This window comes from Cetorhinus maximus, chromosome 20, assembly GCF_964194155.1.
Source record: "Cetorhinus maximus chromosome 20, sCetMax3.hap1.1, whole genome shotgun sequence".
In the NCBI taxonomy this organism is placed as follows: domain Eukaryota; kingdom Metazoa; phylum Chordata; class Chondrichthyes; order Lamniformes; family Cetorhinidae; genus Cetorhinus; species Cetorhinus maximus.
The window spans coordinates 20397650-20410825 of NC_135898.1; the positions used below are offsets into that span (position 1 = coordinate 20397650).

At 47.4% G+C, this 13176-nt stretch overlaps 2 protein-coding genes across 2 annotated transcripts in view; both read left to right on the forward strand.

Moving 5' to 3' along the window:
• Positions 1 to 13176, forward strand: part of ikbkb (inhibitor of nuclear factor kappa B kinase subunit beta) — a 505718-nt gene that overhangs the window by 71387 nt on the left and 421155 nt on the right. The gene's annotated exons all lie outside the window — the stretch shown is intronic.
• The window catches only part of dmtn (dematin actin binding protein), a 90336-nt gene that overhangs the window by 8373 nt on the left and 68787 nt on the right, over positions 1 to 13176 (forward strand). The window contains exons 3-8 of the mRNA XM_078565679.1: positions 862 to 910; positions 2983 to 3066; positions 4966 to 5121; positions 6931 to 7008; positions 7588 to 7632; positions 8612 to 8738. Of these exons, the coding sequence (XP_078421805.1) occupies positions 902 to 910; positions 2983 to 3066; positions 4966 to 5121; positions 6931 to 7008; positions 7588 to 7632; positions 8612 to 8738 (499 nt within the window). The 5' untranslated portion in view covers positions 862 to 901. The remainder of the gene's footprint in view (positions 1 to 861; positions 911 to 2982; positions 3067 to 4965; positions 5122 to 6930; positions 7009 to 7587; positions 7633 to 8611; positions 8739 to 13176) is intronic.

Below are 13176 nucleotides of genomic sequence, written 5' to 3' on the forward strand. Positions count from 1 at the left end.
CACTGGAGAGAGTGCAGAGATTTACAAGGATGATCCCAGAAACGTATGGGGGTTATATATCAGGAAAGGATTGACAGGCTGGGTCTCTTCTCTCTGAAAAAAGGCAGCTGAGGGAGTGACCTAATCGAGGACTTTAAAATTCTGAAAGGTTTTGATGGAGTGGGTACAGAGAGAATGTTTCCTCTTGTGGGGAAGAGCAGAACTAGAGGCCGTCAATATAAGATCATCACCAAGAAATTCAATAGGGAATTCAGGAAAAACTTCTTCACCCAGAGAGTGGTGAGAATGTGGAACTCACTACCACAGGGAGCGGTTGAAGTGAATAGTATCGATGTATTTAAGGGGAAACTAGACAAACATATGAGGGAGAAGGGAATAGAGGGTTAGGATGGTAGATTTAGATGAGGAAAGATGGGAGGGGGCTTGAGTGGAGCAGAAACACCGTTATGGACTGGATGGGATGAATGGCCTGTTTCAGTGCCAGATATCCTATATAATCCCATTTTGAAAGAAAGAATCTCTCAGGTCCTCATGGGGCCAGAAGGTTGAGTTCCTGTACTGACATTCAGCAAAGTGCACATACTTCAGTTGATCAGAGCCCAGCTGGAGCACTGCATTCAACGCACCTCAGGAAGGATATGTTGGCCTTGGAGGGTGTGCGACACAGATTCACCAGAATGACACCAGGGTTTAAAGGGTTAAACTGATTTGGTTTGTATTCCCTTGAGTTAAGAAGGCTGAGATGATTAAAATACTAAAACAGGTTTGGATAAGGATAGCTACAAATAAACAGACTTGAAAATAGCCTCAAGAAGAAATATGAAAGTTTTTTGCTTTTAATTTTCCAATCTCTTCCTGCAGGCTTGTCTGCATATCAGATAGAGGGACTGCAATTGAAAACATGCAGAAGGTAGGAATAATATTGGAGATTTTCCTACATGCGCAATGTGACCGTGGCTGTGTGAATTCTCAAATGGTGAAGCCACTTTGGACAAACCAACAAATGCTGCCTTTGACTTTACTCAGTTGTTGTTGATCTGTTCTGAATGGGCTACCAGGAATCAGAATCATTGGATTCCTCCTGTCCATGCTGTGACGTTCAAAGTTTGGCTTCTAATCACTTCTATGTGATACAGTCCCTGGAATCCCCTGTAAATACTGACACATTCCTAGGGACCCCTGTAAATACTGACACATTCCTGGGGACACCCTGTAAATACTGACACATTCCTGGGGACACCCTGTAAATACTGACACATTCCTGGGGACACCCTGTAAATACTGACACATTCCTGGGGACACCCTGTAAATACTGACACATTCCTGGCCACCCCCTGTAAATACTGACACATTCCTGGGGACCCCATGTAAATACGGACACTCCCAGGTCCCCCTGTAAATACTGACACATTCCCCAGGGACCCCGTGTATATACTGACATACTCCCCGGGGAGCCCATGTAAATACTAATACACTCCCAGGGATACCCTATAAATACTGGCACACTCCTGGGAACCACCTGTAAATACTTACATATTCCTGGGGAACCCCTTTAAATACTGGCACACTCCCCGTGACCTCCTGTAAGTACTGACACATTCCTGGGGACCCCTTTAAACACTGACACACTCCTGGGGACCCCCTATAAATACTAACACACTCTTGGGATCCCCAGTAAATACTGACACACTCCCCGGGGTCCCAGATACTCCCTGTAAATAAGGACACACTTGCAGGAATCCTCTGTAAATATTAATAGTCTCAGGCACCCAGGCCAATATAGGAAATAAAACATCCCTGGATTGTGGAAATCTTGAGTTCAGGTCAGTGATGATACTCTGATTGACAATTGGTGACATTTATCACCATATATATGGTTCCCTGCATGTCTCTGACCAGCAGTTTGTCTCTCTCGCTGTCAATATCAGTTTATCAGTCAATCAGCACAAACTATTCCATTGCTCGGTTGAACTCCCAGTGGGTGGGACAAAAGCAGAAGATCGACTTTCGCATTGCCTGTTCCTTGCCCCCTACCTGACCTCGGAATGTCTGATGAACACTATTGCTCTGCTAAAAGCAATGCCTTGGAATTCTCCACCGGGATTGCAGTGACCTTCATTCTGCAGCTTCTTTTGTTGCTGCAACCGGTTCAGTGCAGAACAAATAATATGAGGAGTTTGCAGTTTGCTCAATCACTAGAAAATATGTATTTCTTTAATTAACTCACAGGATGCGTGCGTTGCTGGCAAGACCAGCATTTATTGCCCATCCCTAACTGCCCTTGAGGTAAGATGGTGAGCCACCTTTTTGACAACTGAGTGGCTTGCTTGGCCATTTCAGAGGGCAATTAAGAGTCACCCACATTGCTGTGGGTTTGGAGTCACATGTAGGCCAGTTTGGGTATGAATGGCAGATTTCCTTCCCTAAAGGACATTGGTGAACCAGATGGGTTTTTACGACAAATGAAGAACTCACATGGTCACCATTATCGATATGAACTTTTTATTCCAGATTTGTAACTGAATTTAAATTCCTGTGGTGGGGTTTGAGCTCTGCGAGTGGTTAGGGTCTGGAATGACAGTCTGAGAATGTGGTGGAGGCAGGTTCAATCGAGGCATTCAAAAAAAACATTAGATGGCTGTTTGAAAAGGAACAATGTGCAGGGTTATAGGGAGAAGGCAGGAGAATAGCACTAGGTAAAATGCTCATTCGGAGAGCCAGTGCAGACACGATGGGCTGAAAGGCCATTTTCTGCACTCTAACTACTCTGTAATTCTGTTTCAAGGTCATCAGTCCAAGTCTCCCAATTACTAGTCTCATAAGATCACCACTATACAACCATTCCCATCAATATTGGTACTCTCCTTTCAAAATAAAATTCAGGCAATGCACCAAAGTGGAGACTATTCAACAGGTTTCATCTCAACAGTTGCATCTAACTTGCATTCGTCCAGTTAACACTCTTCCTCTATCTCCTTTAAGTCACAACAGACTCACACATCGCCAGGAAGTGTCTGCTCCAACCGTCCAATGAGTGCCCCTGGATCGCCAGGCTCAACAATATGTGTGAGTATTGAGCTTTCCCAGGTGACCGGCCAGTTTACCTGGCAGTGGTCATTACCTCGCTGTATACAGGTGTTGGGAAATTACCTTGCTGTGTACAGATGTTGGATTATTATCTCACTGTGTACAGGTGTTGTATTATTGTCTTGTGTACAGATGTTGGATCATTGCCTTGCTGTATACAGATGTTGGATAATTACCTCGCTATGTACAGATGTTGGAAAATTACCTTGCTATGTACAGATGTTGGGAAATTACCTCACTGTATACAGATGTTGGGAAATTACCTCGCTGTATACAGATGTCGGGAAATTACCTCGCTGTATACAGATGTTGGATTATTATCTCAGTGTACAGATGTTGGATCATTGTCTTGTGTACAGATGTTGGATCATTGCCTTGCTGTATACAGATGTTGGATAATTACCTCGCTGTATACAGATGTCGGGAAATTACCTCGCTGTATACAGATGTTGGGAAATTATCACGCTGTGTACAGATGTTGGATAATTATCTCGCTGTGTACAGATGTTGGGAAATTACCTCTCTGTATACAGATGTTGGGAAATTACCTTGCTGTGTACAGATGTTGGATTATTATCTCACTGTACAGGTGTTGTATTATTGTCTTGTGTACAGATGTTGGATCATTGCCTTGCTGTATACAGATGTTGGATAATTACCTCGCTGTGTACAGATGTTGGAAAATTACCTTGCTATGTGCAGATGTTGGGAAATTACCTCGCTGTATACAGATGTTGGGAAATTACCTCGCTGTATACAGATGTCGGGAAATTACCTCGCTGTATACAGATGTTGGATTATTATCTCAGTGTACAGATGTTGTATTATTGTCTTGTGTACAGATGTTGGATCATTGCCTTGCTGTATACAGATGTTGGATAATTACCTCGCTGTATACAGATGTCAGGAAATTACCTCGCTGTATACAGATGTTGGGAAATTATCGCGCTGTGTACAGATGTTGGATAATTATCTCGCTGTGTACAGATGTTGGGAAATTACCTCTCTGTATACAGATGTTGCGATCATTGCCTTGCTATGTAAAAATGTTTTACTTGCTTGATTTTGTAAGAGGAAGCTGATACAGCACTGGCTGACAAATCATTTCTTTCAACAGATGCATTTTTTGTGATTATTTAGTAAAGGATTGAGGATTTTCCGTTTGCGGATAAACGGTTTCAAAAACCAGTGATGTTACCACTGACTGCAACATAAACTGTGGCTGACTACTCAAACCAATAGGGTTACCCTCGAGGGTTCCAAGCTCTGGTACTGTAAACACAGCCTCTGAGCATGGGTTGAGTGGGCTCCATTTGAACGCTGCATGCGTTTTGAGTCTGGGCAGTTTGAATTCCAGGGTCTTATTTATGCGCTATCATTCGGCTGAAATGGCATTGGCGGGAGTGGAGGTTTGGGTGCACGGCACTGAGGGAGGCTCTACAGGGAGTAGGCTTCTGGGGGGGGCGGGGGTGGTACACAGTCCAGGGCAGGGGAGACCATGACTTTCCTTGTGAGGCACCTGCTACTACTCTCCTTCCCTCCCTCCCTTCCCATTCACTCCCCTCTCTACTCTCCCTCCCACTCCCTTCCTTCCTCTGCTCCCTTCTTCTACCCTCCCCGCCCTCTACCTCCTTTCCCCTCTCCCTCCTCTCTTTCCTCCCCCGCTCCCTCTCCTCTGCCATGCTGTTGACTGTATAAGGGTCTGGCCTCGGGAGATATACCTGTACTGACACTGATTCCAGGTTAAACAAGAGAGAGAAGATGCTATGAACACACACACATTCATTTCAGCACCAGCTCCATCCAGGAGCTTGACACCACTTTAAACAACGCAGACTGGCAGAGTGAGCTGCTGTAACTCTTTCTTCTGCCCCACAGGCGAAAATGGATAACCAGGTGCTGGCCTACAAGGAGCTGGCTGCAATCCCTAAAGACAAGGCAATACTGGAGATTGAACGGCCAGACCTAATGATCTACGAACCACATTACAGCTACTTCTGTGCAGAAAGACCAGAGCCACAGGGATCTGCTGAGGTACACTAACTTGGTTGCAGAGCAGAGTTTTATTATGTAGTTCCCTTGCCCTGCTGGAGGAGTGTTAAAGGGCTCAGAGGCTGCTGTACTTTCGCCAAGTGAACCACCAGAGTTAAGTGTCAACTGCTGTTTGCACTGACTGATCCTGTCCTCTCCCAACATCTGCACATTGTTTATCTATCATTGCCCTGTAGAAGGTCAGAGAGTCATACAGTAATTATGGCGAAGATAGAGGCCGTTCGGCCCACCCAGTCCATGCTGGCTCCCTGCTGAGCAATCCAGTCAGGGCCCTTTCGGGATCCGACTCCAATTCGCACTCCTGCTGGATTGCGTACCTAGCTTAACATTGCCAATTGCTGCTCTCCGGCGATCGCAAGATCGCAGTTTAACTCCCGACTGGCGATCCAGTTCAGCATTGCCCTGGACCAGGGGCAGAACCAGCAAGGCTGCTTTGCGTTCAGCGAGGCAGTTTGAATATTGTCCCATTCTCTCAGTTCCTTCGCCTCCGTCGCATCTGTTCTGATGATGCCACTTTCAAAAACAGCTCCTCTGACATGTCTTCCTTCTTCCTTAACCGAGGTTTTCCACCCACGGTGGTTGACAGGGCCCTCAACCGTAACCGGCCCATCTCCTGCACATCCGCCCTCACACCTTCTCCTCCCTCCCACAAACATGATAGGGTCCCCCTTGTCCTCACTTATCACCCCACCAGCCTCTGCATTCAAAGGATCATCCTCCGCCATTTCCGCCAACTCCAGCATGATGCCACCACCAAACACATCTTCCCTTCACCCCCCCCGGCGGCATTCCGTAGGGATCATTCCCTCCGTGACACCCGGTCCACTCCTCCATCACCCCCTACTCCTCAACCCCCACCTATGGCACCTTCCCATGCAACCGCAGAAGGTGCAACACCTGCCCCTTTACTTCCCCTCTCCTCACCATCCAAGGGCCCAAACACTCCTTTCAAGTGAAGCAGCATTTCACTTGCACTTCCCTCAATTTAGTCTACTGCATTCGTTGCTCCCAATGCGGTTTCCTCTACGTTGGAGAGACCAAATGCAGACTAGGTGACCGCTTTGCAGAACACCTGTGGTCTGTCCGCAAGCATTACCCAGACCTCCCTGTCACTTGCCATTTCAACACCCCACCCTGCTCTCATGCCCACATGTCCGTCCTTGGCCTGCTGCATTGTTCCAGTGAAACTCAACGCAAACTGGAGGAACAGCACCTCATCTTCTGACTAGGCACTTTACAGCCTTCTGGACTGAATATTGAGTTCAACAATTTTAGATCATGAACTCTCTCCTCCATCCCCACCCCCTTTCCAATTTTCCCCCTCCTTCTTGTTTTTTCCAATAATTTATATAGATTTTTCTTTTCCCACCTATTTCCATTATTCTTAAATGTATTTCCATCCATTGTTCTATCTCTACCTTTTAGCCTTTTTCGATTCCTTCACCCTACCCCACCCCCACTAGGGCTACCTGTACCTTGCTTGTCCTGCTTTCTACCCTTAATTAGCACATTCCTTTAGATAATATCACCACCTTCAACACTTCTTTGATCTTTTGTCTGTGACATCTTTTGGTTATCTCCACCTATCACTGGCCCTCTATCCAGCTCTACTTGTCCCACCCCCCCTTAAACCAGCTTATATTTCACCCCTTTTCTATTTTTCCTTAGTTCTGTTGAAGAGTCATTCGGACTTGAAACGTTAACTGTGTTCCTCTCCGCAGATGCTGCCAGACCTGCTGAGTTTTTCCAGCTATTTTTGTTTTTGTTTTGAATATTGTGCATTCCTATCAGCACTCAGCATCTGGACAAAAGGGTGGATCCTGTGGAGAGAGGTTCAGAGGATGGACAGTGCTCCTGGGACTGCCCGTGGTGTGAGTCAGTGCTTCAGAACAGACACAGAAACTGCAGATGGAGAGAAATGTGGTGTATTTGTTTCTTATTGTGAATTTAAAGTGATTTACACAATGACGGGGAGTACTGTATGGGTCACTGCAGATTCTATTGTTGATAATACCGTAAAACACCAAATGTATTTTGTGTGAGTTTTCTCCAGTGACTGATTTAATGCAGCCATATAATTCATCTGCTAGAATAATGTACAGAACTTTCACACAAACAACTCCTCTTTTGCATACAGAAATTGTGACATGGTGAATACATTCAGGAAGAATGTGCAACTGGGTCATGTACTAACCCATTGTGGGATAGCCTGAGAGCAGTGTTGGATCTTCAGTAAATAAATCTACCTGGGTCTATTTTTTTTACACATTGTATGAACGATTGTCCAATGTAGCAGCTCCTTTGTGAACATTAAGCATTAGCTTCAATCAGAGCTCAGCAGTGAACTGCAGATTTGGGGGTGTGGTTTTGTGGGAATTGTATTTAAGTGTGTCTCTGTTATTAAAATAATATGTCAATCATTGCAATCAATGTCCCTTCCTTCTACAGCGCTCACAGTCACCACGCCCAATGTCTCCTCTCACCTATCCTGAGGTAAGGTGGCAAGTAGAAAATGGTTGATTCTGATAGAATATTATAAAACATCATTGGGTCCTGCTCTCCTCATCTGTCAAAACTGTTCACAATTTCAGGAATATCCCGGAATGTAAAGATAGCCCCTGCAAATCTACGACCATCTTTCCCGGAAATCTATGCTTGAATCCTGCCAATCAGGTTTCCAGCCACAGAGCCAAAACGACTCCCAGCAAAGTCACAAATGACTGTGACTGTGGTAAACTATCTGTCCTTGTCCCCCTGCAGTGTTTGACACAGTTGACCACACCATCCTCCTCCAACGCCTCCCCACTGTGGTTGGACTCCTCTCACTTGCTTCCATTCTTACCTGTGCAATTGTGTCCAGAGAATCGCCTGCAATGGCTTCCTGCTCCCACTCCCTTACCTCGGGCGCTCCCCTAGGGATCGATCCTTGGGTCCCGCCTGTTCCTCGTTTACACACTGTCCCTTGGCGATACACATCCAAAACACAGTGGCAATTTTCACAGCTCCACTGAGAACACCCAGCCCCACCTCACCACCACCTCCCTCAAGCCCTCGACTGTTTCCGATATGTCCCACTGCCTGTCCAGTGCTGGATGAGCGAACATTTCCTCCAGTTAAATATTAGGGTTGCCTGGGAGCAGGTTAGTCCTCCGCCTCTGTTCAAACTGAAAGTGGAGGTGGGGTGGGGGGTGGTCAAGGTTGCTTTATGTCCCCAGTATTGGGCTCCTGCCCATGGATCCAGATGTGATGACGGAATTCCTGGTTGGAGAATCCTCAGTCTATCTCTGCCGGGCTGCCACACGGGAATGTTCCTGAAGTTTCTCCCGCTTGGTCCAGCAGTGCAGTGGATCCATGTCCCAGTGAAGGAGAATTCCGGGCAGTTCTCCCGGCCCTGTTTCCCCATTACAAAGTTGTCAGTAAACACCCAAAGTGCAGCTGCACACACTAACCCTGAAACTCCTTCTCTTCTCAGTATGTGATCTATAAAGAGAGCCGGGAATGGGCAGATGAGAAATCTCCAGGATCCTCCATGGGATCGGCCTGCGGTCGCCGTAGCTACCCGTCTACTGGGAGCCTCCCGCACCACTTCCACAGGCCGGGTAGGGGCATGGCATTTTCCTAGAATATTCCCTCAATACTCACATTGAACACACGCTGTCAGCTTTAGCCCTGTATCAAACTGGTGGTTTATATATCGGATCATAGACATTTACGGATCAAAAAGGATTTTATTCGCAAATAGATAAAATTACTGCCAACTAAATATTCTAAAGAGCAAGGGAGTAACTTTAAATGCCATCTAAACTATATATCCGTCTCTCTCTGTGTCTCTCTGCCTCCGAATCTCCCTCTGTCTCTGTATATCTCCCTCTCTCTCTGTATCTCTCTCTCTCTGTGTCTCTCCGTCTGTGAATCTCCCTTTCTCTATCTCTCTCTCTTTATCTCTCTCTGTCTCTCTTTCTCTCTGTCTCTGTATTGCTGTCTCTGAATCGCCCTCTGTTTCTGTATCTCCCCCTCTCTCTGTCTCTCTCTGCCTCTGTCTCTGTATCTCTCTCTGCCTGTCTCTGTCTCTGTTTCTCTCTGTCTCTGTCTCTCTTTGTCTCTGTATCTCCCTCTCTCTCTGTATCTCGCTCTCTTTGTATCTCTCTCTGTCTCTGCATCTCCCTCTTTCTATGTATATCTCTCTGTTTCTGTATCGCTCTGTCTCTGTATCGCTCTGTCTCTGTATCGCTCTGTCTCTGTCTCTCTCTGTCTCTCTCTCTGCCTCTGTCTCTCTCTCTGTCTCTCTCTCTGCCTCTGTCTCTCTCTGTATCTCTCTCTGCCTCTGTCTCTCTCTCTGTCTCTCTCTGTCTCTCTCTGCCTCTGTCTCTCTCTGTATCTCTCTCTGCCTCTGACTCTCTCTCTGTATCTCTCCCTGCCTCTGTCTCTCTCTGTCTCTCTCTCTGCCTCTGTCTCTCTCTGTCTCTCTCTCTCTGCCTCTGTCTCTCTCTGTATCTCTCTCTGTCTCTCTCTCTCTGTATCTCTCTCTGCCTCTGTCTCTCTCTCTGTATCTCTCCCTGCCTCTGTCTCTCTCTGTATCTCTCTCTGCCTCTGTCTCTCTCTCTCTCTGCCTCTGTCGCTCTCTGTCTCTCTCTGCCTCTGTCTCTCTCTCTGTATCTCTCCCTGCCTCTGTCTCTCTCTCTGTCTCTCTCTCTGCCTCTGTCTCTCTCTCTCTGCCTCTGTCTCTCTCTGTATCTCTCTCTGTCTCTCTCTCTGTATCTCTCTCTGCCTCTGTCTCTCTCTCTGTATCTCTCCCTGCCTCTGTCTCTCTCTGCCTCTGTCTCTCTCTGTATCTCTCTCTGCCTCTGTCTCTCTCTCTGTATCTCTCCCTGCCTCTGTCTCTCTCTGTCTCTCTCTCTCTGCCTCTGTCTCTCTCCCTGCCTCTGTCTATCTCTCTGTCTCTCTCTCTGCCTCTGTCTCTCTCTGTCTCTCTCTGCCTCTGTCTCTCTCTGTATCTCTCTCTGCCTCTTTCTCTCTCTCTCTGTATCTCTCCCTGCCTCTGTCTCTCTCTCTGTCTCTCTCTGCCTCTGTCTCTCTCTCTGCCTCTGTCTCTCTCTGTATCTCTCTCTCTCTGTATCTCTCTGCCTCTGTCTCTCTCTCTCTCTGTCTCTCTCTCTGCCTCTGTCTCTCTCTGTATCTCTCCCTGCCTCTGTCTCTCTCTCTTCTCTCTCTGCCTCTGTCTCTCTTTGTATATCTCTCTGCCTCTGTCTCTCTCTGTATCTCTCTCTGCCTCTGTCTCTCTCTCTCTGTCTCTCTCTCTGCCTCTGTCGCTCTCTGTCTCTCTCTGCCTCTGTCTCTCTCTCTGTATCTCTCCCTGCCTCTGTCTCTCTCTCTGTCTCTCTCTCTGCCTCTGTCTCTCTCTCTCTGCCTCTGTCTCTCTCTGTATCTCTCTCTGTCTCTCTCTCTGTATCTCTCTCTGCCTCTGTCTCTCTCTCTGTATCTCTCCCTGCCTCTGTCTCTCTCTGTCTCTCTCTGCCTCTGTCTCTCTCTGTATCTCTCTCTGCCTCTGTCTCTCTCTGTCTCTCTCTGCCTCTGTCTCTCTCTGTCTCTCTCTGCCTCTGTCTCTCTCTGTATCTCTCTCTGCCTCTGTCTCTCTCTCTGTATCTCTCCCGGCCTCTGTCTCTCTCTGTCTCTCTCTCTGCCTCTGTCTCTCTCCCTGCCTCTGTCTATCTCTCTGTCTCTCTCTCTGCCTCTGTCTCTCTCTGTCTCTCTCTGCCTCTGTCTCTCTCGGTATCTCTCTCTGCCTCTTTCTCTCTCTCTGTATCTCTCCCTGCCTCTGTCTCTCTCTCTGTCTCTCTCTGCCTCTCTCTCTGTATCTCTCTCTGTCTCTCTCTCTCTGTATCTCTCTGCCTCTGTCTCTCTCTCTCTCTGTCTCTCTCTCTGCCTCTGTCTCTCTCTGTATCTCTCCCTGCCTCTGTCTCTCTCTCGTCTCTCTCTGCCTCTGTCTCTCTCTGTATATCTCTCTGCCTCTGTCTCTCTTTCTGTCTCTCTCTCTGCCTCTGTCTCTCTCTGTCTCTCTCTCTGCCTCTGTCTCTCTCTGCCTCTGTCTCTCTTTGTCTCTCTCTCTCTCTCTCTGTATCTCTCTCTGCCTCTGTCTCTCTCTCTGTATCTCTCCCTGCCACTGTCTCTCTCTCTGTCTCTCTCTCTGCCTCTGCCTCTCTCTGTATCTCTCCCTGCCTCTGTCTCTCTCTGCCTCTGTCTCTCTCTGTATCTCTCTCTGCCTCTGTCTCTCTCTGTCTCTCTCTCTGCCTCTGTCTCTCTCTGTCTCTCTCTCTCTCTGTCTCTCTCTCTGCCTCTGTCTCTCTCTGTCTCTCTCTCTGTCTCTCTCTCTCTCTGTCTCTCTCTGTCTCTCTCTGTCTCTCTCTCTGTCTCTCTCTCTGCCTCTGTCTCTCTCTCTCTCTCTCTGTATCTCTCTCTGTATCTCTCTCTGTCCCTGTCTCTCTCTCTGTCTCTGGGAGGGATTTTCTGCACCCGCCCACCGCTGGGATCTTCCGGTCCCGCCGCAAGTCAATGGACTTCTGGCTGAGGCGCTGCATCACCCACGGCGGGTCCCCCTGCAACAGGGCCAGAAAATTCCGGTCTCTGTCTCTTTGTCTGTCTCTGAATCTCTCTCTCTCTGTCTCTGAATCTCCCTCTCCCTGTATTCCTTTCTCTATCTTTCTCTCTCTCTGTCTCTGCATCTCTCTCTATCTCCCTCTCTCTCTGAATCTCTCTCTGTCTGTCTCTGAATCTCCATCTCTCTCTGAATCTCTCTCTGTCTGTCTCTGAATCTCCCTCTCTCTCTGAAGCTCTCTCTGTCTGTCTCTGAATCTCCCTCTCTCTGACTCTGTCTCTGAATCTCCCTCTCTCTCTGTATCTATGAATCTCCCTCTGTCTCTGTATTCCCTCTCTCTCGTCTTTCTCTCTCTCTCTGTCTCTGCATCTCTCTCTCTCTGTATCTCTTTCTGTCTCTATCTATCTCTGAAACTCCCTCTGTCTCTGAATCTCCCTCTGTCTCTGTATCTCCCTCTGTCTCTGTACCTCTCTGTCTCTGTATCTCTCGCTATCTCTGACTCTCTGTCTCTGAATCTCCCTCTGTCTCTGAATCTCCCTCCGTCTCTGTATCTCCCTCTGTCTCTGTATCTCCCTCTGTCTCTGTATCTCTCTCTGTCTCTGTATCTCTCTCTGTCTCTGTATCTCTCTCTGTCTCTGTCTCTCTGTCTCTGAATCTCCCTCTGTCTCTGTATCTCCCTCTGTCTCTGTATCTCCCTCTGTCTCTGTATCTCTCTCTGTCTCTGTCTCTCTGTCTCTGAATCTCCCTCTGTCTCTGTATCTCTCTCTGTCCCTGTATCTCTCTCTGTCTCTGTACCTCTCTGTCTCTGTATCTCTCTCTATCTCTGACTCTCTGTCTCTGAATCTCCCTCTGTCTCTGAATCTCCCTCCGTCTCTGAATCTCCCTCCGTCTCTGTATCTCCCTCTGTCTCTGTATCTCTCTCTGTCTCTGTATCTCTCTCTGTCTCTGTATCTCTCTCTGTCTCTGTATCTCTCTCTGTCTCTGTCTCTCTGTCTCTGAATCTCCCTCTGTCTCAGTATCTCTCTCTGTCTCTGTATCTCTCTCTGTCTCTGTATCTCTCTCTGTCTTTGTATCTCTCTCTGTCTTTCTGTCTCTGAATCTTCCTCTCTCTCTGTATCTCTCTCTGTCTCTGAATCTCCCACTGTCTCTGAATCTCCCACTGTCTCTGTATCTCCCTCTGTCTCTGTATCTCTCTCTGTCTCTGTATCTCTCTCTGTCTCTATATCTCTCTCCGTCTCTGTCTCTCTGTCTCTGAATCTCCCTCTGTCTCTGTATCTCTCTCTGTCCCTGTATCTCTCTCTGTCTCTGTATCTCTCTCTGTCTCTGTCTTTCTGTCTCTGAATCTTCCTCTCTCTCTGTATCTCTTTCTGTCTCTATCTCCCTCTATCTCTGAATCTCCCTCTGTCTCTGTATCTTTCTCTGTCTCCGTATCTCTCTCTGTCTCT